Source organism: Hyla sarda, chromosome 8 (assembly GCF_029499605.1).
Source record: "Hyla sarda isolate aHylSar1 chromosome 8, aHylSar1.hap1, whole genome shotgun sequence".
Classification (NCBI taxonomy): Eukaryota; Metazoa; Chordata; class Amphibia; order Anura; family Hylidae; genus Hyla; species Hyla sarda.
This window is the reverse complement of record NC_079196.1, coordinates 52205478-52232943: the sequence shown is the minus strand read 5'-3', so window position 1 is coordinate 52232943 and position 27466 is coordinate 52205478. Positions and strand designations below refer to the sequence as shown.

The 27466-nt window shown below is 44.5% G+C and overlaps 1 protein-coding gene across 9 annotated transcripts in view; it reads right to left on the bottom strand.

Moving 5' to 3' along the window:
- MYO3B (myosin IIIB) overlaps positions 1-27466 on the bottom strand; it is a 523821-nt gene that overhangs the window by 28014 nt on the left and 468341 nt on the right. For 8 of the 9 annotated variants that reach the window (XM_056536145.1, XM_056536147.1, XM_056536148.1 and 5 more), the window contains 2 exons: positions 26539-26585; positions 22069-22236 (listed from right to left, as the gene is read on the bottom strand). In XM_056536145.1, the coding sequence (XP_056392120.1) occupies positions 22104-22236; positions 26539-26585 (180 nt within the window). In that variant the 3' untranslated portion in view covers positions 22069-22103. Of the gene's footprint in view, positions 1-11325; positions 11824-22068; positions 22237-26538; positions 26586-27466 lie in introns of those variants that run through there. The other variant, XM_056536146.1, reaches the window with a different exon arrangement.

Here is a 27466-nt window from a genome sequence, read left to right as displayed (position 1 = left end):
CCGGCGGAGAGGAACTACTCCATCGGGGATCGAGAACTACTGGCCATTAAATTGGCACTTGAGGAATGGAGGCATCTGCTGGAGGGATCAAAATTTCCAGTTATCATTTACACCGATCACAAGAATCTCTCCTATCTCCAGTCTGCCCAACGGCTGAATCCTCGCCAGGCCAGGTGGTCGTTGTTCTTTGCCCGTTTTAACTTTGAAATTCATTTTCGCCCTGCCGACAAGAACATTAGGGCCGATGCTCTCTCTCGTTCCTCGGATGCCTCGGAAGTAGAGGTCTCTCCGCAACACATCATTCCTCCTGACTGTCTGATCTCCACTTCTCCAGTCTCCATCAGGCAAACTCCTCCAGGGAAGACCTTCGTTTCTCCACGCCAACGTCTCGGGATTCTCAAATGGGGTCACTCCTCCCACCTCGCAGGCCATGCGGGCATCAAAAAGTCCTTGCAACTCATCTCTCGTTTCTATTGGTGGCCGACTCTGGAGACGGATGTTGTTGATTTTGTGCGGGCCTGTACTGTCTGTGCCCGGGATAAGACTCCTCGCCAGAAGCCTGCTGGTCTCCTTCATCCTCTGCCTGTCCCCGAACAGCCTTGGTCTCTGATTGGTATGGACTTTATTACAGACTTACCCCCATCCCGTGGCAACACTGTTGTTTGGGTGGTCGTTGATCGATTTTCCAAGATGGCACATTTTATTCCTCTTCCTGGTCTTCCTTCAGCGCCTCAGTTGGCAAAACAATTTTTTGTACACATTTTTCGTCTTCACGGTTTGCCCACGCAGATCGTCTCGGATAGAGGCGTCCAATTCGTGTCAAAATTCTGGAGGGCTCTCTGTAAACAACTCAAGATTAAATTAAACTTCTCTTCTGCTTATCATCCTCAATCCAATGGGCAAGTAGAAAGAATTAACCAGGTCCTGGGTGACTATTTACGGCATTTTGTTTCCTCCCGCCAGGATGACTGGGCAGATCTTCTACCATGGGCCGAATTCTCGTACAACTTCAGAGTCTCTGAATCTTCTGCTAAATCCCCATTTTTCGTGGTGTACGGCCGTCACCCTCTTCCCCCCCTCCCTACTCCCTTGCCCTCTGGTTTGCCCGCTGTGGATGAAGTGACTCGTGATCTTTCCACTATATGGAAAGAGACCCAAAATTCTCTTTTACAGGCTTCATCTCGCATGAAAAAGTTTGCCGATAAGAAAAGAAGAGCTCCCCCCATTTTTGCTCCCGGAGACAAGGTATGGTTCTCCGCTAAATATGTCCGCTTCCGTGTCCCCAGTTACAAACTGGGACCACGCTATCTTGGTCCTTTCAAAATCTTGTGCCAAATTAATCCTGTCTCTTACAAACTTCTTCTTCCTCCTTCTCTTCGTATTCCCAATGCCTTTCATGTCTCTCTCCTTAAACCACTCATCATCAACCGTTTCTCTCCCAAACTTGTTTCTCCCACTCCTGTTTCCGGTTCTTCTGACATCTTCTCCGTGAAGGAGATACTGGCCTCCAAGACGGTCAGAGGGAAAAAAAAATTTTGGGTTGATTGGGAGGGCTGTGGTCCTGAAGAGAGATCCTGGGAACCTGAGGACAACATCCTAGACAAAAGTCTGGTCCTCAGGTTCTCAGGCTCCAAGAAGAGGGGGAGACCCAAGGGGGGGGTACTGTTACGCCGAGCGCTCCGGGTCCCCGCTCCTCCCCGGAGCGCTCGCAACATCCTCGCTACTGCAGCGCCCCGGTCAGATCTACTGACCGGGTGCGCTGCGATACCGCCCCCAGCCGGGATGCGATTCGCGATGCGGGTGGCGCCCGCTCGCGATGCGCACCCCGGCTCCCGTACCTGACTCGCTCTCCGTCGGTCCTGTCCCGGCGCGCGCGGCCCCGCTCCCTAGGGCGCGCGCGCGCCGGGTCTCTGCGATTTAAAGGGCCACTGCGCCACTGATTGGCGCAGTTGGTCTAATTAGTGTGTTCACCTGTGCACTCCCTATGTATACCTCACTTCCCCTGCACTCCCTCGCCGGATCTTGTTGCCATTGTGCCAGTGAAAGCGTTTCCTTGTGTGTTCCTAGCCTGTGTTCCAGACCTCCTGCCGTTGCCCCTGACTACGATCCTTGCTGCCTGCCCCGACCTTCTGCTACGTCCGACCTTGCTCTTGTCTACTCCCTTGTACCGCGCCTATCTTCAGCAGTCAGAGAGGTTGAGCCGTTGCTAGTGGATACGACCTGGTTACTACCGCCGCTGCAAGACCATCCCGCTTTGCGGCGGGCTCTGGTGAATACCAGTAGTAACTTAGAACCGGTCCACTAGCACGGTCCACGCCAATCCCTCTCTGGCACAGAGGATCCACCTCCTGCCAGCCGAATCGTGACAACGTATTCCTCTAACCTCAGACAAACTTTTTACAATGATGGATTACTGCATCACTGATTTACTAGCCTGTAAAATTTTTGAAAGATTTTATATTAGCCACACATGGTGCATATTCATCAAAGCTTTACTGAGGTGTTGTAATGTTAACAGACCCAAGTAAGACATCCTAACTCTTGCCTATATTGTAGGGTAGGAAACTTTGCCTAAAGATGTGCATTTGGCCGACTCTATATAAAACACCAACTGGATGGACAAGCAAAAAAGGTTTTCCACTGTATTCAAAGATTTTAATATACGAACAGTGGCTGACAGTGGAAATGAGATTGCAAAATGGTATTGCAATTCCCAGAATGGTACATACTGGGGTTTATTTACTAAAAGTGGAGTGTAGGTTTCTTCGTGGGTTTTGATTTCCGACTGGTATTTTCCCACGGTATTTACTAAGGTTTCCCTACATTTTACACTTTTCCCTACGTTTTGCTTTTTTTTTTTACAACTGTTCTGATCTGTTGGGTTTTCCTCAGCTAAAATCCACCACATTTTCTGTGGAAACATAGTTACATAGTTACATAGTTAGTACGGTCGAAAAAAGACATATGTCCATCAAGTTCAACCAGGGAATTAAGGGGTAGGGGTGTGGCGCGATATTGGGGAAGGGATGAGATTTTATATTTCTTCATAAGCATTAATCTTATTTTGTTCCAGGAATGTATCTAATCCTGTTTTAAAGTTGTTAATTGTTCCTGCTGTGACCAGTTCCTGAGGTAGACCGTTCCATAAATTCACAGTCCTCACGGTAAAGAAGGCGTGTCGCCCCTTGAGACTAAACTTTTTCTTCTCCAGACGGAGGGAGTGCCCCCTCGTCCTTTGGGGGGGTTTAACCTGGAACAGTTTTTCTCCATATGGGCCATTAATATACTTATATACGTTTATCATATCCCCCCTTAAACGTCTCTTCTCAAGACTAAACAATTGTAACTCCTTTAATCGCTCCTCATAGCTAAGATGTTCCATGCCCCATATTAGTTTAGTCGCGCGTCTCTGCACCCTTTCCAACTCCGCAGTGTCCCTTTTATGGACAGGTGACCAAAACTGAACAGCATATTCCAGGTGAGGCCGTACCAATGCTTTATAAAGGGGGAGTATTATGTCCCTGTCCCTTGAGTCCATGCCTCTTTTGACACATGACAATATCCTGCCGGCTTTGGAAGCAGCAGCCTGACATTGCATGCTATTCTGTAGTCTGTGATCTACAAGTACACCCAGATCCTTCTCTACCAGTGACTCTGCCAGTTTAATCCCCCCTAAGACATACGATGCATGCAGGTTATTAGTACCCAGATGCATAACTTTACATTTATCCACATTGAACCTCATTTGCCAAGTGGATGCCCAGACACTTAGTCTATCCAAGTCTTCTTGTAACTTATGCACATCCTCTATAGACTGTACTGTGCTACAAAGCTTTGTGTCATCTGCAAAGATAGAAAAAGAGCAGTAAATACCATTCTCTATATCATTGATAAATAAATTAAACAACAGCGGGCCCAGTACTGAACCTTGGGGTACACCACTAATAACCGGGGACCAATCAGAGTACGAATCATTGACCACCACTCTCTGGGTACGATCCATGAGCCAGTGTTCAATCCAGTTACAAACTAAAATTTCCAAACCCAAAGACCTTAACTTACCTGTCAGACGTCTATGAGGGACAGTATCAAATGCTTTAGCAAAATCCAGAAACACTATATCCACAGCCATTCCTCTGTCAAGGCTTCTACTCACCTCTTCATAAAAGCAAATTAGATTGGTTTGACAACTTCTATCCTTAGTAAACCCATGCTGGCTATCACTTACAGATTTTATTAAGCTCTTTGTACTGTTTAAATGTTATCGCTGACCCATCAGATTTGTATTTTTTGAAGGCAATTTTTTTGTTGTTTATTGCTCTTTTAACATCATGTGTCAGCCATGTAGGATTTAGTTTTAATCGTTTATATTTGTTCCCCTTTGGTATATATTTAGCTGTATAGTTATTTAGAGTTGATTTAAAGATGTCCCATTTACCTTCTGTATCAGTATTTGACAACACCTCCCCCCAGTCTATGTCCTGTAGTGCAGATCTCAGCCCAGGGAAATTTGCCTTTTTAAAGTTATATGTTTTTGCCTTCCCCGCCTGTCTTTGTTTTCTACATTTTAAGTCAAAAGTAACTATATTGTGGTCGCTATTACCAAGGTTTTCCCGCACAGTTACATTACCAACCAGCTCTGCGTTGTTGGAAATGATCAGATCCAACAAGGCATCACTTCTTGTTGGGTCCTCCACAAACTGGCCCATAAAATTATCCTGCAATAAATTTAGGAATTGTCGCCCCTTTGTAGTTTTAGCCAACCCCGGACCCCAATCTATATCTGGATAGTTAAAATCTCCCATTATTTCCACTGTACCTGCCCGGGCAGCCCTCTCTATTTGTTTATGAAGCCGAACTTCTATCTCTTCAGTGATATTAGGGGGTCTGTAGATTACCCCAAATATTATTTTTTCAGTATTTCCCTCCTTTTGTAATTCTACCCACAATGATTCCACATCCTCAGAATCATCACACACTATGGCATCGTTCACACTGACTTTCATACCACTTCTTACATACAGACAGACTCCACCACCTTTTCTGTTCATTCTATCCTTGCGAAACAATGTAAACCCCTGCAGATTGACAGCCCAGTCATGCGAGGAGTCCAGCCATGTCTCAGTGACCCCAACTATATCAATATGTTCCTCCAGTATCAAGGCCTCAAGCTCCCCCATTTTATTTGCTAGGCTTCTGGCATTTGTGAACATACACTTTACATTTCCATCCTTTATGTTATTGGGGTTAATGGGATTCAAGGGTGTAAGTTTTATTTTCCTATGAAGCCTATTCCTATTAACTATTCTAACCCCTCCCTCCGCTCCACCCCCAGGTACATTTATAATTCCCACCTCTCTATCTACACTATCTTCCCCCTCTTTGCTGTAGGTTCCCTCCCCCCAAGTCCCTAGTTTAAACACTCCTCCACCCTTCTAGCCATCTTCTCCCCAAGCAAAGCTGCACCCTCCCCATTGAGGTGCAGCCCGTCCCTACGGTAGAGCCGGTAACCGACAGCGAAGTCAGCCCAGTTCTCCATGAACCCAAACCCTTCCTTCCTACACCAGCTTCTGAGCCACTTGTTTACCTCCCTGATCTCCCGCTGCCTCTCTGGTGCGGCTCGTGGTACTGGTAGTATTTCAGAAAAGACTACCTTGGAGGTCCTTGCCTTAAGCTTGCGGCCTAAGTCCCTGAAATCATTTTTAAGGACACTTCACCTACCTCTTACTTTGTCATTGGTGCCAATATGTACCATGACTGCTGGGTCCTCTCCAGCCCCGCCCAACAACCTGTCAACCCGATCCGCGATGTGCCGAACTCGTGCGCCAGGCAGACAGCACACTGTTCGGCGATCCCGGTCTTTGTGACAGATTGCCCTGTCTGTCCCCCTAATAATTGAGTCCCCCACCACTAGTACCTGTCTGGCCTGCCCTGTACTCCTCCCTCCCTCCTTACTGGAGCAGACACCCCCCTGGCGGTCAGAGGCGGTATCCTGCTGCAGTTCTGCTAGCTCTGTAATGGCATCCCCCTCATCTGCCAAGCGGGCAAACTTGTTGGGGTGTGCCAGTTCAGGACTAGCCTCCCTGACACTTTTTCCCCTACCCCTCTTTCTAACTGTAACCCAGCTAACTGCCTGACTGTCCTGCAACTCCGTCCCACTGTCCTCCCCCACCTCTATTCCCGAGAGTGCCTGCTCAGTGAGCAAGAGACTCCTCTCCATGTTGTTAATGCTTCTCATTGTTGCCAGTCGCCCCTCTAGATGCAGGATCTGGGCTTCCAAACGGACAACTAGCACACATCTCGCACAACAATATGCACCCTCAAACTGTTGTTCAAGGATTGCATACATTGAACAGGATGTACATTGGACTGCATTTTCCAACATGGAGGCCATCTAGTAATGGGGATTTCACAAATGTATAGGAAAAAACAGACAGTCAAAATTACACTTAAAATTTTTTGTAGACCTTGTGGGTTCAAAAATTAAAACTCACAGCGATCTCAACCTCCTGCTTTCAAACTCCAGTTTTTGAAACTCCTCTTTCACGCCCCCTCTTACACAGCAACACTCAGAAAGAGCAATTACCAACCAGCTCTGCGTTGTTGGAAATGATCAGATCCAACAAAGCATCACTTCTTGTTTGGTCCTCCACAAACTGGCCCATAAAATTATCCTGCAATAAATTTAGGAATTGTCGCCCCTTTGTAGTTTTAGCCAACCCCGGACCCCAATCTATATCTGGATAGTTAAAATCTCCCATTATTACCACTGTACCTGCCCGGGCGGCCCTCTCTATTTGTTTATGAAGCCGAACTTCTATTTCTTCAGTGATATTAGGGGGTCTGTAGATTACACCAAATACTATTTTTTCAGTATTTCCCTCCTTTTGTAATTCTACCCACAATGATTCCACATCCTCAGAATCATCACACACTATGGCATCGTTCACACTGACTTTCATACCACTTCTTACATACAGACAGACTCCACCACCTTTTCTGTTCATTCTATCCTTGCGAAACAATGTAAACCCCTGCAGATTGACAGCCCAGTCATGCGAGGAGTCCAGCCATGTCTCAGTGACCCCAACTATATCAATATGTTCCTCCAGTATCAAGGCCTCAAGCTCCCCCATTTTATTTGCTAGGCTTCTGGCATTTGTGAACATACACTTTACATTTCCATCCTTTATGTTATTGGGGTTAATGGGATTCAAGGGTGTAAGTTTTATTTTCCTATGAAGCTTATTCCTATTAACTATTCTAACCCCTCCCTCCGCTCCACCCCCAGGTACATTTATAATTCCCACCTCTCTATCTACACTATCTTCCCCCTCTTTGCTGTAGGTTCCCTCCCCCCAAGTCCCTAGTTTAAACACTCCTCCACCCTTCTAGCCATCTTCTCCCCAAGCAAAGCTGCACCCTCCCCATTGAGGTGCAGCCCGTCCCTACGGTAGAGCCGGTAACCGACAGCGAAGTCAGCCCAGTTCTCCATGAACCCAAACCCTTCCTTCCTACACCAGCTTCTGAGCCACTTGTTTACCTCCCTGATCTCCCGCTGCCTCTCTGGTGCGGCTCGTGGTACTGGTAGTATTTCAGAAAAGACTACCTTGGAGGTCCTTGCCTTAAGCTTGCGGCCTAAGTCCCTGAAATCATTTTTAAGGACACTCCACCTACCTCTTACTTTGTCATTGGTGCCAATATGTACCATGACTGCTGGGTCCTCTCCAGCCCCGCCCAACAACCTGTCAACCCGATCCGCGATGTGCCGAACTCGTGCGCCAGGCAGACAACACACTGTTCGGCGATCCCGGTCTTTGTGACAGATTGCCCTGTCTGTCCCCCTAATAATTGAGTCCCCCACCACTAGTACCTGTCTGGCCTGCCCTGTACTCCTCCCTCCCTCCTTACTGGAGCAGACACCCCCCTGGCGGTCAGAGGCGGTATCCTGCTGCAGTTCTGCTAGCTCTGTAATGGCATCCCCCTCATCTGCCAAGCGGGCAAACTTGTTGGGGTGTACCAGTTCAGGACAAGCCTCCCTGACACTTTTTCCCCTACCCCTCTTTCTAACTGTAACCCAGCTAACTGCCTGACTGTCCTGCAACTCCGTCCCACTGTCCTCCCCCACCTCTATTCCCGAGAGTGCCTGCTCAGTGAGCACGAGACTCCTCTCCATGTTGTTAATGCTTCTCATTGTTGCCAGTCGCCCCTCTAGATGCAGGATCTGGGCTTCCAAACGGACAACTAGCACACGTCTCGCACAACAATATGCACCCTCAAACTGATGTTCAAGGATTGCATACATTGAACAGGATGTACATTGGACTGCATTTTCCAACATGGAGGCCATCTAGTTATGGGGATTTCACAAATGTATAGGAAAAAACAGACAGTCAAAATTACACTTAAAATTTTTTTTGTAGACCTTGTGGGTTCAAAAATTAACACTCACAGCGATCTCAACCTCCTGCTTTCAAACTCCTGTTTTTGTAACTCCTCTTTCACACCCCCTCTTATACAGCAACACTCAGAAAGAGCAAGCTCTCAATAAGAGTCCCAAGCTAAGATTTATACACCTGTGCCCAATCTACTCCTCCTCCCCCTAGAGGTGGAACAGAGAAAAAAAAAAAAATGAAAAAGGGTGTTTAAACTCTAACAGTTATCCCACTATGTGCAAAAGAGAAAAACTTACCCAAAATATGAATGTGGGCTATAGGCAGTCGCACCCACTCCACAGATTCACTCCGCACAACAGATAATCACAGTTTTTGTAACTCCTTTTTCACGCCCCCTCTTACACAGCATACACCTTAGTAAATATGTTGGGATTTTTCAAAACTGTTGAGGCCATGCCCAGTTTGTCGGGACCACGTCCACGTTATCCAGTGGCCACGCCCCTTTTTGTGTTTTTCTTGTAAAATGGAGGGTTTGGTCGCAAATTGTGTCGCAAGGGACGTGTGACACAATTTGGGCGCAAAACCCTACAAAAAAAGAGTCGGGATCACGTTAGTAAATAAACCCCACTGTCTTTGAACAATAGCGAATTGTGGTTTAGTCAAGGCATTGTGCAGCCTGGGTCCAAAAATGAAATGCTGCCTGGGGATAAGGGAAGCACACAGCACTGGCCCACCTGTTTAGCTCCGTGACCCCTCAGTTTGCTACGGGCTGCTATGTAAGACATAGGAAATGCTGCCTGGAGCGCCAACTGATTTACAATGAAAATGTTGGAGACAAGTAAAACAAAATAAAATAAATCTCTCGGGCGGCATTGCTGCCCCAATCAAAGTGCCACCTGTGTCTAAGGGACCCAACGGGACCTATGGTAGGGCCGGCCCTGGGCTCAGGAGATGGTATTGAAAACATGCATGAAATGGCAAGGATAACCACAATGTGGACCAGAGAAGCCATTAGTCTTCTTTTTGTGACTCCTAACTCTTCAACTCCCCCATGACCAAGGTGTAACTTGGTCAAAGTCAAAGTTGACCGCTGCGTCTGAAAGTGAAAGTAAACGCTTCCCGGCAGCTCAGTCGGGCTGATCGGGACATCGCGATAAAATCGCGATGTTCCGATCAGCTGGGATGCAAACGGAGGTCTCCTTACCTGTCTCCGCGGCGTCCGATCGGGGTTTGATTGCTCCAAGCCTGAGCTACAGGCTTGAGTTATCGAGCCCCTATCTCACTGATCCGTGCAAAGCTATGGCGTGTGTGTGCAGTGTTATAGGTCCCTATGGGAGCTATAGCACTGCAAAAAAAAAGTTTACAAAGGTCATTTAACCCCTTCCCTAATAAAAGTTTAAATCACCCCCCTTTTCCCATAAAAAAAAAAACTGTGTAAATAAAAATAAACATATGTGGTATCGCCGCGTATGGAAATGTCCAAAAATATATCATTAATTAAATCGCACGGTCAATGGCGTACGTGCAAAAAAATTCCAAAGTCCAAAATAGCGTCTTTTTGGTCACTTTTTATATCATCAAAAAATGAATGAAAAGTGAACAAAAAGTCCGATCAATACAAAAATGGTACCGATAAAAAATTCAGAACACGGCGCAAAAAATGAGTCCTCATACCGGCCTGTATGCGGAAAAATAAAAAAGTTATAGGGGTTAGAAGATTAGAATTTTTAACATATAAATTTTCCTGCATGTAGTTATTAATTTTTTCCGAAGTACGACAATATCCAACCTATATAAGTAGGGTATCATTTTATCTGTATAGACTTACAGAATAAAGACAAGGTGTTATTTTTACCGAAAAATGTATTGCGTAGAAACGGAAGCCCCCAAAAGTTACAAAATGATATTTTTTCTTCAATTTTGTCGCACAATGATTTTTTTTTCTGTTTCGCCGTGGATTTTTGGGTAAAATGACTAATGTCACTGCAAATTAGAATTGGTGGCGCAAAAAATAAGCCATCATATGGAATTTTATGTGCAAAATTGAAAGCGTTATGATTTTTAGAAGGTGATGAGGAAAAAATGAAAATGCAAAAACTGAAAAACGCTGAGTCCTTAAGGGGTTAAACTCAATTGTGTCAGGTAGCAACCTTTGGTGTCTGGCATGCAATGGATCTGCTGGTGCAGTTTTTCCATTGTTCTGTTCAAATGATGAGCGGAAATTGGAAAAGACAATGCTGGTGTGCACCCTACATAAGAATGCTGTATTACAAAGGCACTCTGCCTGGCACATCTGCATGGAAATTGCTGTAGCAGTAACTACTGTATGGGTATGTTTATGTGATTACTTTATGGGCACTGCTACATGGAGACACACTTTTATGGATAATTTATTGTGTTGGGAACAAAGGTAAGAGCTGGCATTTACCCTGCCTCATTTACTCTACCCCATCCCACACAATGCAGATTCTTGTTGATAAAGTTCCAGTTGAAGCTCTTTATAAAGGTTCTGTTGATTGCTTCACCTCTGACACATCTTACACACCTATCTTTAAATTGGTACTCCACTGCCCCAGCGTTCTGAACATTTGGTTCCAAATGCTGGGTGCGGGCATTGGGGGTCGTGACGTCACACCACGCCCACTCACGCCAAGCCTCTCGTGACATCACGTCATGCCCCCTCACGCCAAGCCTCTCGTGACGTCACGTCATGCCCCCTCAATGCAAGTCTATGGGAGGGGGCGTGCATAGACTTGAATTGAGAGGAGAGACGTCACGACCCCCGCAGCAAAATTTTGCAAACGCTGGGGCAGCTATCCAACCGTAAAAAAGTATAATCTATCTACAGGATAGGTAGAGGATTAGCATTTGATCAAGGAGAGTCTGTCTGCTGGGACCCTGTGCGATACCCAGAATGGGGTACCAGCTCTCCCCGCTGCATGGAGCGGTAAACGGCACATGCTCTATGCATTGTCAATGGACGCACTGGAGAAACCTGAGTACAGCACTCGCTATCTCCAGTGTATTGTAGCAAGAGAAAAGAATATTTCTGATCTATTTTATATTTGTAAGAACATTACAGCCAAAAGAACATTCAACCTAGATAATATGGGACACTTTCAGCTGTAGTCATGTTCAGACTTTGTGCAAATGACCTTGCCTCAGATTAACTAGCGACCTCCGAGTCCCCTTACAAGTAGGTCTCCACAAGTAGCTCTTAGAGCACATCAATTCATTTCGCTTTCAGATGCTGAGACATGCTACGCCTCAATCAGACCTCTCTATTAGTTTGTGTGCAGTCAACTACTTAGTGATTTGATGGCTTTGGTTAGAAGCCAATTTTTCAAACGTCTTAGCTTTCATTCTTATCTCCACGTGGCAACAGTAGATCAAACGCAGTATATTAAAAATCACTCTGAAAGGAAGGCTTTAAAAAAAAAAAAAAAAAAAATGTTACATAAATTGCACTTAAATAGAGCCTATCAAAATGATTAACAATGCACTGCAGCTCAGACAGAAAAGACGTATGAGCGGCGGACCCCGCACCTCCCTCTGTTATGGCAGATACTATTTCAACTCTAAAGCGTAATGCAATAAAGGGAGACTAAATGCTTCATTATTTACAGCAATAACTTCTGGTAGCTAGAGATAGAGGTAAGGTTAAACTTTTTAATTAAATCATAAGAAAAAAACGAACATAATCTGATCATTAGGTCATAATGAATAGTAACTATACCAACTCTGTAAGGCTACGTTTCCACAGTTTTTTTGTGTGCATTCATTGAAAAAACACTGCGGCCAGATGTTAGCTGTATATCAATGAGAAATCGCTAAATTATTTTTCCACTTTGCGTTTTTCACTCTTTTTTTTTTAGCTCCTTGGCGGTTTTGCAAAGTCACAGCATGTTGAGCCTATGGCATTTTTTTCCCCTGAAATCGTGGCGTTTTTTTCCCCATATAAGTCTATGGGAGTAAAAAAACACCATGAAAAACGGCATGTGGGTTTTAACTTTGGCGTTTTTGCAGGCGTTTTTTAAATTCTTTTTTGGAATTTAGTGATTCAAAAAAGTGATGGAGATAACTTTTTGATAACATTTTGTAGGGTACCATAATAAAAAATATTAAAAAAGATACATTAGTGATGGAAATTCTTTTTATTTAACAAAATGTATCTTTTTTATAATGACATTTTAAACAGGTGTCAATTTATGTGGGCAGGCAAGGCACTAAAAATGTGGCCAACAATAATAAAAATGTAGTGTGTGTGTATGTGTGTGTGTTTTTCACTTTTTATTTTTTTTATTTATTTTTGGTAATACTACTACCTCCAGCTTGGAACACACTGTTCCATGATGGGAATAGTAGTTACTGTACTAATTGACAGATCATCACAGTTGTCACTTCTGACACCCGCTGTGATCCTCCTGTATAATGTATAGATGCGGCCGGCAGGTCTTCTATGGTCCCCTGCACTGCCGTGGGAAAAATGAATAGGTGTATATATACGGCAGTGCAGGGGACCACAGAAGAGCGTCCGACCGCCCACATCTATACATTATACAGGAGGATCACAGCGGGTGACAGTAGTGATATCCACTGTGATCTGTCCTTAACTGCAGGTACTACTGCTCCCAACATGGAGCACACTCTGCTCCATGGTGGGAGCTGTAGTACCTGACGTTAAGGACAGATCACAGCGGGTGTCACTCCTGACACCCGCTGCGATCATCCTTCATCCCTGAGATGCGGAGCTGCTTTCTCCTGCGCTCGCATCTCTGCTCTGTACTCCGGCCGGCCACTCACTCATTCATATTTCCTGCAGAGAGAGGGGATTGACTGCCACCATCCGGCCAATCCCCACTCTGGGCGGAAAATATGAATGAGTGAGGTGAATTTCTATTAACATCACTGGCCGTCCTGGAGTATAGTGCAGAGATGTGAGCGCTGTATAGAGCCACTCCGCATCTCTGCTATTAGTACAGGAACTACTAAAAAAACACACACACTACATTTTTATTATTGTCGGCTACCTTTTTAGTGCCCTGTCACCAACATAAATTGATCCCTGTTTAAAAATTTATAAAAATGTCATTTTTTTTTTTTTTTTGGTACCCAACAAATTTTGAAAAAACATCAAAGGGGCCAAAAAATGCTATTTCCACTCAAAGGCAAAAAACAGCAGAAAAAATCTCAAGAAAAATAAACGCTAAACACAGGAAAATGCTGTGGCGTTTTTTCTGGTGTTTTTTCATGCGTTTTTTTGGGCCACAAGTCGAAACTTAGCCTAAGGCCTAGGGAACAGCTCACACGGTGGGGTCGGCAATGACAGTATTCACACAGACAGCGGGTTTCAAAAATCCAAGAGGGTGTTTATTTAACCCCTTAACCACTGAGCCCTTTTTCACCTTAAGGACTCAGCCATTTTTTGCAATTCTGACCACTGTCACTTTAAACATTAATAACTTTTAGTTATCAATCTGATTCCGAGATTGTTTTTTTCGTGACATATTCTACTTAAAGATAGTGGTAACATTTTGTGGTAACTTGCATCCTTTCTTGGTAAAAAATCCCAAAATTTGATGAAAAATTTGAAAATTTTGCATTTTTCTAACTTTGAAGCTCTCTGCTTGTAAGGAAAATGGATATTCAAAATAATTTTTTTTTTATTCACATATACAATATGTCTACTTTATGTTTGCATCATAAAATTGACGTGTTTTTACTTTTGGAAGACACCAGAGGGCTTCAACGGTCAGCAGCAATTTTCCAATTTTTCACAAAATTTTTAAACTCGCTTTTTTTCAGGGACCAGTTCAGGTTTGAAGTGGATTTGAAGGGTCTTCATATTAGAAATACCCCATAAAAGACCCCATTATAAAAACTGCACCCCCCAAAGTATTCAAAATGACATTCAGTCAGCGTTTTAACCCTTTAGGTGTTTCACAGGAATAGCAGCAAAGTGAAGGAGAAAATTCACAATCTTCATTTTTTACACTCGCATGTTTTTGTAGACCCAATTTTTGAATTTTTGCAAGGGGTAAAAAGGAGGAAATTTTTACTTGTATTTGAAACCCAATTTCTCTCGAGTAAGCACATACCTCATATGTCTATGTTAATTGTTCGGCGGGCGCAGTAGAGGGCTCAGAAGGGAAGGAGCGACAAATGGTTTTTGGGGGGCATGTCACATTTAGGAAGCCCCTATGATGCCAGAACAGCAAAAAAAAAACCACATGGCATACCATTTTGGAAACTAGACCCCTCGGGGAACATAACAAGGGGTAAAGTAAACCTTAATACCCCACAGGTGATTCATGACTTTTGCATACGTAAAAAAAAAAAAAAAAAAAAATCCCTAAAATGCTTGGTTTCCCAAAAGTTTAACATTTTTAAAAAGAGTAATAGCAGAAAATACCCCCGAAAATTTGAAGCCCAATTTCTCCCGATTCAGAAAACACCCCATATGGGGGTGAAAAGTGCTCTGCTGGCGCACTACAGGTCTCAGAAGAGAAGGAGTCACATTTGGCTTTTTTGAAGGAAATTTTGCTCTGGGGGCATGCCGCATTTAGGAAGCCCCTATGGTGCCAGGACAGCAAAAAAAAAACACATGGCATACCATTTTGGAAACTAGACCCCTTGGGGAACGTAACAAGGGGTAAAGTGAACCTTAATACCCCACAGGGGTTTCACAACTTTTGCATATGTAAAAAAAAAAAAATTTACCTAAAATGCTTGGTTTCCCAAAAAATTTACATTTTTACAAAGGGTTAAAGCAGAAAATACCCCCCCAAAATTTGAAGCCCAATTTCTCCCGATTCAGAAAACGCTCCATATGGGGGTGAAAAGTGCTCTGCTGGCGCACTACAGGTCTCAGAAGAGAAGGAGTCACATTTGGCTTTTTGAAAGCAAATTTTGCTCTGGGGGCATGCCGCATTTAGGAAGCCCCTATGGTGCCAGGACAGCAAAATAAAAAACACATGGCATACCATTTTGGAAACCAGACCCCTCGGGGAACGTAACAAGGGGTTAAGTGAACCTTAATACCCCACAGGTGTTTCACGACTTTTGCATATGTAAAAAAAAAAAATTTTTTTTACCTAAAATGCATTTTTTTCCAAAAATTTTACATTTTTAAAAAGGGTAAAAGCAGAAAATACCCCCCAAAATGCGTAACACAATTTCTCCCGAGTACGGCGATACCCCATATGTGGCCCTAAACTGTTGCCTTGAAATACGACAGGGCTCCAAAGTGAGAGCGCCATGCGCATTTGAGGCCTAAATTAGGGACTTGCATAGGGGTGGATATAGGGGTATTCTACGCGAGTGATTCCCAAACAGGGTGCCTCCAGCTGTTGTAAAACTCCCAGCATGCCTGGACAGTCAGTGGCTATCTGGCAATACTGGGAGTAGTTGTTTTGCAACAGCTGGAGGCTCCGTTTTGGAAACAGTGGCGTACCAGACGTTTTTCATTTTTATTGGGGAGGGGGGCTGTGTAGGGGTATGTGTATATGTAGTGTTTTTTACTTTTTATTTTATTGTGTGTTAGTGTAGTGTAGTGTTTTTAGGGTACAGTCACACGGGCGGGGGTTCACAGTAGTTTCACGCTGGCAGTTTGAGCCGCAGCTCAAACTTGCAGCCGGATACTTGCTGTAATCCTCCGCCCATGTGAGTGTACCCTGTACATTCACATTGGAGGAGGGGGGGGGGGACATCCAGCTGTTGCAAAACTACAACTCCCAGCATGTATGGTCTATCAGTGCATGCTGGGAGTTGTAGTTTTGCAACCGCTGGAGGCTCCGTTTTGGAAACAGTGGCGTACCAGACGTTTTTCATTTTTATTGGGGAGGGGGGTTGTATAGGGGTATGTGTATACGTAGTGTTTTTTACTTTTTATTGTGTGTTAGTGTAGTGTTTTTAGGGTACAGTCGCACGGGCGGGGGGTTCACAGTAGTTTCTCGCTGGCAGTTTGAGCTGCGGCAGAAAATTTGCTGCAGCTCAAACTTGCAGCCGGATACTTGCTGTAATCCTCCGCCCATGTGAGTGTACCCTGTACGTTCACATTGAGGGGGGGGGGGGGAAATCCATCTGTTGCAAAACTACAACTCCCAGCATGTACGGTCTATCAGTGCATGCTGGGAGTTGTAGTTTTGCAACAGCTGGAGGCACACTGGTTGTGAAACACAGAGTTTGGTAACAAACTCAGTGTATTGCAACCAGTGTGCCTTCAGCTGTTGCAAAAGCTACAACCCCCAGCATGTACGGACAGCGGAAGGGCATGCTGGGTCTTGTAGTTATGCAACAGCTGGAGGCATACTACTTTGGCTGGGGATGCTGGGGACTGTAGTTATGCAACAGCTGGAGACACACTGGTTTGCTACATAACTCAGTGTGCCTTCAGCTGTTGCAAAACTACAACTCCCAGCAGTCACCGACAGCCAACGGGCATGCTGGGAGTTGTAGTTATGCAACCAGCAGATGCACTACTACAACTCCCAGCATGCACTTTAGCTGTTGGTGCAAGCTGGGAGTTGTAGTTACACAACAGCTGAAGGTACACTTTTCCATAGAAAAAATGTGCCTCCAGCTGTTGCAAAACTACAAGTCCCAGCATGCCCATAAGGGCATGCTGGGAGTTGTGGTGGTCCGCCTCCTACTGTTGCATAACTACAGCTCCCGGCATGCCCTTTTTGCATGCTGGGAGCTGTTGCTAAGCAACAGCAGGAGGCTGTCACTCACCTCCAACGATCCTCGCCGCACAGGTCAGTCCTTCGTCGTAGCCGCCGCGGCCGTCGCTCCTGGGGCCCCGATCCCAACATTGACGCCGGGGATCGGGGTCCCCAGCTCCCGGGGTGCACGTCCCGCACCCGCTCACGTCCTCCGGAAGAGGGGCGGAGCGGGTTGCGGGAGTGACACCCGCAGCAGGCGCCCTGATTGGTCGGCCGGTAATCCGGCCGACGAATCAGGGCAATCGTGAGGTGGCACCAGTGCCACCTCACTCCTGCAGGCTCTGGCTGTTCGGGGCCGTCTCCGACAAACAGGACAGAGGCAATAGCAGGGGTTGCTTTGTTGGGCGACGGTTGCTGTTTCGCACTCCGCACTCTGCACAGCGCTTTAACTGGCCCCGCAGGGGCCAGTTGAAGCACTGTGTAGAACGCGAAACGGCAACTGTCACCCAGCAAAGCAACCCCTGCTATTGCCTCTGTCCTGTTTGAGCACTGATTTATATGTTATTTGCTTTATAATAAAGCACCAGCAGTCAGTTTGCCACCTGGAGGGTTTGTGAATACATACCTGTAGGAGACACAGTAGCAGACACAGTAGTGCCGAATATACTTTAATGGGAACATCAACAGTTGGTGTTACTTTTCAAAAAAATTATGCACAAAAAACGGCACTAAAGCTTTGTTTCTTGAATATTATTATTATTATTATTAAGGATGTCCCGATACTGGTATCGGGGCCGATACTAGCCATTTGCATGGTATCGGGGACTCGTTTAATGTCCCCGATACCATGCCCGATACCTGGTGCCGCTCTGCTGCCCCGTTCTCCCATCCTCAAGTCCGCATCATAGTGTTCCATGGAGGAGCATGTGACACACACGTCACTGCGCCTCCTCCCCTGCGCCCAGCGTAACGCTACGCAGGAAGCAGAGTGACGTATATGTCACATGCTCCTCCATAGGACGACACAATGTGGACGTGAGAACGGGGCAGCAGAGCGGCAGCACCATCACCCAACCCGAGGAGGTGAGCTGCCTGCAAGGAGGGGGCTGCTACTAATGTCTAAACGGGGGGGGGGGGGAGCCTGCTGCTGTCTAAACGGGGGGGGGGGGGGGCTGCTGCTGTCTAAATGGGGGGGCCCTGCTGCTGTCTAAAGGGGGGGCCCTGCTGCTGTCTAAAGGGGGGGGGCTTTGCTGCTGCCTAAAGGGGGGGCTCTGCTGCTGTCTAAACGGGGGGGGGGGGCTGCTGCTGTCTAAATGGGGGGGGCCTGCTGCTGTCTAAAGGGGGGGGGGGGCTGCTACTAATGACTGCCAGGGGGCTGCTACTTATGTCTACAGGGTGGCTGCTGTCTACAAGGGGGGCAGCTGTCTACAGGGGGGGGGGGCTGCTGCTAATGTCTGCAAGGGGACACTACCTACTATTAAAGGCAATCTTACAGCAGAGTCACCTGCACTAACTTGAATGTATTGGTAGACAGTGCAGGTGCCGGTTTCTACCGCTGCTCACCATGTGGTCATCGGTCTCGCCGCCAATGCAAATTCCCTGTTCTGTCCAATGGAGGAGAGAAATCTTGGCTCATACTACAGCAGTCGCCTCCATTGTACACAAGTAACCCACATATCATACGGTAAACAGCGCCAGAAACCGGGTCACCCAGGTGTCAGATTCCCTTTAAAATATAAGTACTCATACTTGGTATCGGCGAGTACTAGAATTAAAGTATCGGTACTCGTACTCGGTCTTAAAAAAATGGTATCGGGACATCCCTAATTATTATTATTATTCATAAATCTACAGTAGTGGTATGTTAACTTTTTTTGAGTCACCTGTGAGCAAAGTGCATTATTAATATTTGTTGTGGTTTGGTTGGAGTTTCCTTTATACTTTAAATCTTCTAAAGTAGCTTCCTTTAAAAATACTGTATCATCTTACAGGTTTTCACAACAATCTCCTTTAACGAAAACATATACATTTCCATATCGTAGTATAATGATTGTATTTCAGGACTATCTTCGCAAGTCCAGCTGTTTCCCCAGAACATATTCCATGATAACTTTCCAGTTTGGCAACACCTGGAGTGTGAAAAGTTGTTTGTTCTTTCCCCGGAGAGCTATATGCCTGTCTAACAGGTGGCGTATTATGTCAGGTTGCATTCTGTTCTGCATATCGTAAGACGTATCCCATATGTCGCTCGACTTGAACTTGTTAATCCCACACATTTGGAACAATGGGATTTGATAGCTACTTGCGCACCGCAGTAATTTATTTTTAACCCGGTGAGAAACCCCAAACCTTTATGTTCTTTTTGAAGTCGTAAAAGGGTGCACAGAATACCGCTGCCTCAGTAGTTTTGATGGCAGCCTAAATGTGTCTTCAATAAAAATAGTTCAACGCTATCATGGAGGAGTAAATGGAGATGTTTTGTTTATCCCGCACTAAAGCTGTCTGGATGTGATTACTTTTTAATAAAACTAAGGCCAGGGCTTCGTCCCAGCAAAGCTGGAAACAAAGACTTAAAAACTGCTACGACATACAGCTGGGTCACAAAAGGGGCCGGAAGCCGAGACTGAAATCTCAAGATTTCCCCACTCTTGTTGAAGTGTTTATTGGAAGATCATGAATGGGACATAGGAAACGTGGATGAAAGAGCAAAAAAAAAATAAAAAAAACATTTGAGATCGTCGGATACTTTGATCTCTTCATCCAGTCACTGCTGCAGGGCAGATTTTTAAGGATTGCTTGGAATACAGAAAATACCTCAGGATTTCATTTATGACAGTACGGCATTATAATGTGGTGTAAATACTGAGCTATTAGTCCGGCCCGAGAGTCCAAACTGCAGATGTGGCTCCCAGGACAGATGGCAGAGAAGAATATGTTTTTTTCAGCGGTATTTATTAGACATACTCTTATGTATACAAAGCATTAACCCCTTAATGACCAGAGCATCGCTGTCGGTCCTGAGACCCACTGCGATCGTGAGTCATATGCCAGTGAACTGCACAGCAACGCTCCTCGGTCAGCTGCCCAATTCAACTCTTTCACTCCACTGACCAGTGTTTCCCAAACAGAGTGCCTCCAGCTGCTGCAAAACTTCAACTCCTAGCATACCTGGACAGCCTTTGGCACACTACTGTGCACTTCACCATCTTAGAACTCGCAAACGCAGAAGGTCTTAGGACTGGGGATCTAAACTTTTGACATGTCTGGACAACATGTGATTTTTTTTTTCAAATGATACTAATGCTTTAAAAGACCGCTATTTTGTGATTTTGTGCGTGTGGTGGTTTCACAGTCCACTATGAAATCAAGGCTCTTTTATCCATATCTTTTTATAGTAATATTGGGACAGATTACTATCAGACAGGAGAGAGCACAGAGGAGTACTATCAGACAGGAGAGAGCACAGAGGAGTGCTATCAGACAGGAGAGAGCACAGAGGAGTGCTATCAGACAGGAGAGAGCACAGAGGAGTGCTATCAGACAGGAGAGAGGACAGAGGAGTGCTATCTGACAGGAGAGAGCACAGAGGAGTGCTATCAGACAGGAGAGAGCACAGAGGAGTGCTATCAGACAGGAGAGAGCACAGAGGAGTACTATCAGACAGGAGAGAGCACAGAGGAGTGCTATCAGACAGGAGAGAGGACAGAGGAGTGCTATCAGACAGGAGAGAGGACAGAGGAGTGCTATCTGACAGGAGAGCGCACAGAGGAGTGCTATCAGACAGGAGAGAGCACTGTGGAGTTCTATCAGACAGGAGAGAGCACAGAGGAGTGCTATCACACAGGAGAGAGCACAGAGGAGTGCTATCAGACAGGAGAGAGCACAGAGGAGTACTATCAGACAGGAGAGAGCACAGAGGAGTGCTATCAGACAGAAGAGAGCACAGAGGAGTGTTATCAGACAGGAGAGAGCGCAGCGGAGTGCTATCAGACAGGAGAGAGCACAGAGGAGCCCTATCAGACAGGAGAGAGCATAGAGGAGTCCTATCAGACAGGAGAGAGCACAGAGGAGTGCTATCAGACAGGAGAGAGCACAGAGGAGTGCTATCAGACAGGAGAGAGCACAGAGGAGTGCTATCAGACAGGAGAGAGCACAGAGGAGTGCTATCAGACAGGAGAGAGCACAGAGGAGTCCTATCAGACAGGAGAGAGCACAGATGAGTCCTATCAGACAGGAGAGAGCACAGAGGAGTCCTATCAGACAGGAGAGAGCACAGAGGAGTGCTATCAGACAGGAGAGAGCACAGAGGAGTCCTATCAGACAGGAGAGAGCACAGAGGAGTCCTATCAGACAGGAGAGAGCACAGAGGAGTGCTATCAGACAGTAGAGAGCACATAGGAATGTTAGCCCACCCTCACTTATTGGACTTTGTCCATGCCTGTGCTTCATCTTGGACAAATCCATGGTTTTATAAAAAGGAAACTGGAGAAAACACCCTGCGGGAGTGGGCAGTAGTGAGCAGAAATTCACCGGGAGTGGGATTAAAAAAACAGTCCCGTGCAGGGCTCTAAACTAAACCTTATTTACTTGTATTGATATATTGAATTTAGAATAATTGGGAATTTTATATAGGAGAATAAAAATATATACTTTTGCAAATGGTAGTCTGTTTACCTTGATGTAAATCAGACCCCCTACATATGGGGGAGATTTATCAAAACTTGTGTAGAGGACAAGTTGACCAGTTGCCCATAGCAACCAATCAGATTGTTTCTTTCATTTTTGAAAAGGCCTCTAAAAATTATTGGTTGCTAGGCAACTGGTCAACTTTTCCTCAGCACAGGTTTTGATAAACCTCCCGCATAGAGTTTATATCAGCTTCCACTGTCATCTATACCATTTTTTTGAAGTAACAGGTCCGTGTCGGACTACCGTTATTTGTGCGAGAATTTAACTATTCTAAAAAAAAAAAAACTGTTATCCCAGGAGTAAATAAAAAATATTCTTACCTTTGTTGAGTGAGTCCAGGTAAATGTACAGAACTTTAGCTAGAGGCAAAAAACCTTTCTCCCTTCCCCATCAATGGAGAGCAGACTGACAGGTCCTCTTCAGGTATTGAGTCAACAGCTGATAATAGTTTATAATATTCGTCTTCTCCATCTAAAACTTTGATTTGGCTAAAACAGACAAGGGGGACATAGCAAGTAATAGTAAATTACATAGACAATTACTAAACAGAGATTTCAGGATTTTTCTGGGAGCAGCAAACTTCATGAATCCTAAAAGGGGTACTCCAGTGGAAAACTTTTCCTCAGCACATTTAATTAACTGGTGCTAGAAAGTTAAACAGATTTGTGCACCATGTTTTTAAATGATTATGCACCATGTTTTTAAATTTTCAGTTTTTAACATGCACATGTCTTAGTATATGCTTTCTTATAATGATGCACTTACAAAAATGGCGATGGTTAGCCAATGGTGAGACTCTAACGAGAACTCACCAGGTGCATCAGAAGAGGAGGGCGGTCCAGAGCATTCACGATTGGCCGCCCACCTGTATAAGAAGCAGCACAGAAATCCAGGTAGATATGGCCGGATGAAGCTCGTATAACGAGTGAAACAGAATCTGTCGCCTACTACGTACCCCCCCTGCACGGGTCCCTCTCCCTTACTGCATTTCATGTTGTGAGTATGTATCAATAAAGAAGCCTTTTTTAAGAGAAGACCGGTGAGTGCCGATGTTATTCTATTCTCTACTGCATTGAAGATTTGTAAATTACTTCTATAAAAAAATTTGAATCCTTCCAATACATTTAATGGGCTGTATACTACAGAGGAAATGCTTTTCTTTTTGGATTTCTCTGATGTTATGACCACAGTGCTCTCTGCTGACCTCTGCTGTCCATTTTAGGAATTGTCCAGAGCATATGTTTGCTATGGGGATTTTCTCCTGCTCTGGACAGTTCCAAAAATCGACAGAGATGTCAGCAGAGAGCATTGAGGTTGTCACATCAGAGAAATCCAAAAAGAAAAGCATTTCTTCTGTAGTATATAGCCCATAATAAGTACTGGAAGGATTATGATTTTTTAATAGAAGTAAGTTACAAATCTGTTTAACTTTCTGGCACCAGTTGATTAAAAAAAAAAAAAAAAAGTTTTCCACGGGAGTACCCCTTTAAAACCTCCTAGGACTGCTCCTATTATAATTTTTCCTGTATGCATGTCTAATAATCCCCTTCTTTAGAAATATGTTGCATCTACTAACATTAAAAAACAATAAAAATTTTAAGAAAAAAAGATATACATTATATATTTATATTTAATTATAATTATTATTTATTTTCTTATTTACTTATTTTAATGAAACATTGCCACTTTGCCCATGGGCTGTGTCTGGTGTTATCACTCTCTCCTATTTAAAAGAATTGGGCTCAGATCTATTTTGGGGAAAAAAACAGAGCTTTATTACGGGCGGGTCCCTGGCTGCGATCAGCAGCCGGGACCTGCCGTGCATGATCCGGGCATCGCTCCGATGCTCGCGGTTATGTTTAGGACGTAAATGTAAGTCCTGGTGTGTTAAGTACCACCTCACCAGGAAGTACATTTACGTCCTGCGTGGTTAAGGGGTTAATCCAATCCCTGTAACACTATTAAAGGGGTATTCCGGGCAAAAACATCTTATCCCCTATCGAAAGAATAGGGGATAAGATGTCTGATCGTGGGGGGCCCGCCTCTGGGACCCCCGCAATCTCCCTGCAGCAGCCTGCATTCTATGCGTAACTGTGTCTGCAGTTACGGAAACCGCCGGGCTTCCGAGACGGGGACGTGAGGTCACGCCACGCCCCCTCCATTAATTTCTATGGGAGGGGGCGTAATGTATGTAGCTACCAGGTTTCAAGAAGCGCATATCTCATCCAGGGAAAGTTGGGTGACATATAGGGGATCAAGATATAGTTAAAATCCCTGTTGAAACTTATTTTGCTAAGAAATTTGATAATACTGTTATTGAGCCTTTTATTCCCTTCCTGGGCCACTTCAGGTTTTCAGGTAGGCCGCAAGTCAGCACAGGTGCTGAGGCAGATTAATACTCCACTTACAAAAGTGTAAGCAACTCCTGAGGTGGAAAGCCTTAAAAATGGGACATATACCTTGTGTAAGTAACACACTTTGTGTTGGGTGTCTGGTAGTAGTGTGTGGCTGGTAGTAAGCCACCTGTACAGAAAGGTAAGATTTTGTGTAGTTAGCGCTGGACATGGAGGATTTATTTTGTATTTGTTTGTGCCTGAAGTTAACTATACATACACCATACCTTTGGTCTCCAAACTGTGGACCACCAGATGTTCCAAAAAAAACACCCAGCATGTCCAGACAGCCGTTGGCTAGGAGTTGTAGTTTTGCAACATCTAGAGGTCCACAATTTGGAGACCACTACACTATACCAAACGACACAAGTTCATCTGGTACATGCTGCAACGTATGTTCACAGCGCTCCTTTGCATCTGCATGCCAATTGGCAGTCTGTCTATCCTACAAAACTTACTGCATGCTAAAGTATCATCATATGTATATTTATAAGTGCCCTATAAAAATGGCACACATATAATAACTTTAATATTTTTTTTTTTTGTTACAAACTTTTTTTTTTTTTTTTTACAAACTTCCTAGGCAGTAAATCTGTGTAATGAATCGTCTGTGTTTGACCCAAAGGGTTAAACTTCTCTGAGTTTTGGCTTGGCCTGGTTGCTTGGCTATGCCCTAGCCAATCTGGGCTGTGAGTAGCTAACCAGGCGGAGCCTGCACCTGTGAGCTTAGCTACTTAAGTCCATCTCACTCTATCCAGCTCACTCAGCCAGTGAGACTCAGTTTAGTAACCAGCAATCTTATAGTGTTTCTGATTTCAGGTTTTGATCTTTGGTTCAGCTTTTTGACTTCTCTCCTGCTTAGTGTTCTGGTACTCAGCTTTCTCCGGTTATCGACCCTGGCTTGTCTGACCTCACTTTACTGTGTGTTTGTCTAGATTTATTTCTGTTAGTTTTTTGTGCCTTCAGCTGTTCCCTGACTCCGACTGTTTTCTATTTTATTGTTTTGACTTTGTCTGTCCCTGCACGTATATAGGAAGGGAACATCCTCATGCTTGTGGGCCCGTTATTTAGGAGAATCTGATCATACGATTGTGTACTGTGCTGGACAGCTCCCTTTGGTTTTGAACTTCCTCAGTGTCTTTTTATGCTTCACCTAAACATTCTATAGTATCAAATCGTTATCTGCTGTTTACTAGAACAAAGGTGCAAAGCAAAGATAAATAAATGGATGTCCAACTTCTGTGACCCCTGGTTCAGAGAACTAGAGGATCCAGGCATGTCACTCTCTATAAAGATGAATGAAAATATCAGAAAAAGCTGAGTGCACTCCCTAGTCGTTCACTATCACAGTCAATGACCCTATTGGCTCATAGTGCAATATAGTGCAATACATGACGCAGACCATGTGCAGATATAACAAATATATTGTATTTCCTTATTGTGATTCTATGCCTTTGTGCTATTCCAAGTAGTTACAGTTCTATTCTGTCTTTTCTGATCAGCAAATAGTACTATTTTCACTGCAGTACTCCTAGAAGTTGTTACCCCTGTTTCCCAGATTTCAGAATGGCAAGGATTTGAGCACCAACTGAGCTTGTACCATTTCTCTGAGAAACCATAAATATGTCAAACTTTAGGGATATAAAACCAGTCCTAACCTGCTAAGAGTTTACCTTTCATCCATACAGCAAGCTGATATCAAGTTTTACCAAATAAAGTATAATTAACATTTCTAAAAATATCTGAACACCTTGGTATTGTGTGCAACAATCTTCACTGTTTACGCATCAAAAAGTGTGCAGTTAATGCCTGTGTGAACACACCCTTAGCATTAATGTAAAAACGGCACTCACCAGATGTTGCGAACTTATTTAGGCTTTATTTTCTTCAGTGCACAGCAAACATGGTGCGGGGAGCTGCGTACAGACAAACGGGGGAGTGAAAATCAGCGACCACACTGATTTTCACTCCCCTGATTGTCAGTACTCACGGTGAGTGCCGTTTTTTCATTCTTTATACCAAGATTGCACTATAGACAATTAGACTGAAACAGAGCACCCCCATTTTTGTGCATTCTCCTGAAAATGCTTCACCTCTGGCAAGTGCATACAGAATCCTAGTTTATAGTGGTGCCCGACGTATATCTTTTATTGCCAGTCTATACCCTCAGCATCTTTTTCACCCTTACTAAAACAGTACTTGCTCCCTTTTGCCACCTCAGCTACATCTATAGCCAATTCTCAGCTCACCTTTATAGGTGGGTGACTCTACACGTGTTAGTAAAAAGTCAGATACACATCCAGGGGGCCAATATTCAACAATTTCAATGTTTAAAAAATTTACCATTTCACAAAAGGATGTGCATTTACAATGCTTAGAATGAGCGTAGATATTTACCCAAGTTTTCTCGGCTTCCGCTTGCTCCCTTGATATTCCAGTGTTCCCTGCGGGAAGGACCAAGAACACGCTTTCAGAAGCTAAGCAGGGAGTCGTTAATTTTTAATTCAAAGTGATTTTGTGTTGAATGCGAGCAGATGCTGATAATATCACAAGTCAAAGCATAATTTTTTTGATCAAAGGGTTCAAGTGAGCCTGATGAAGCATGCATGTTGGTTTTCTTTGATAAACCACATCAATTATTCACCGTGAAAGGAGACATCCTGATATGAAAGCAACAGATAAAGGGCATAGGCACATGTTCAGCCGGCACAGTGCTAAGAGAGGGGATGGAGAGATGGGCTGTTACAATGGAGGGAGGAGGGAAAGGTTGAAGACCTATTAAAAGGCGCACGCGGCGATCCTCAACACCATCAAGTAAACAGGAGGACTCAGTATTTATTCAATTAAATGTAAGGGCTGCAGGAGGATCCCAAGATACAGAAACATCAGAAATAACATTATCAAAAGGAAATACTATGCAAATGATGGATTAGTCAATTTAGAAATCCTACGTTATAAATATATATATTTATTGTGAGACAGGAATGGTGTTTAGAGGTTGCTATATTACCCCAAGATACCTGTCATATGTAGAAGCCAGGTTCCAGAGAGCGCATATCTCATCCAGGGAAAGTTGAGTGAGATATAGGGAATCTGGGAAATAATTAATATCACCGGCAAAACATAGCTTGCTAGGAAATTTGGTACGTGCTGTTATTGGGCTTGCAATTTTAGGGGATGAGAGGCAGGCATGGTAGTGGGGCCTTTCATCCCCTTCCTTGACCACTCCAGGTTTAAAGTTGGCCTCAAGTTTTCATAAGATATGGCAAATCGAGGAAAGATTTTAATCTGTAGCAAAACTTAACTTTTGATGAGTCCTATTTCA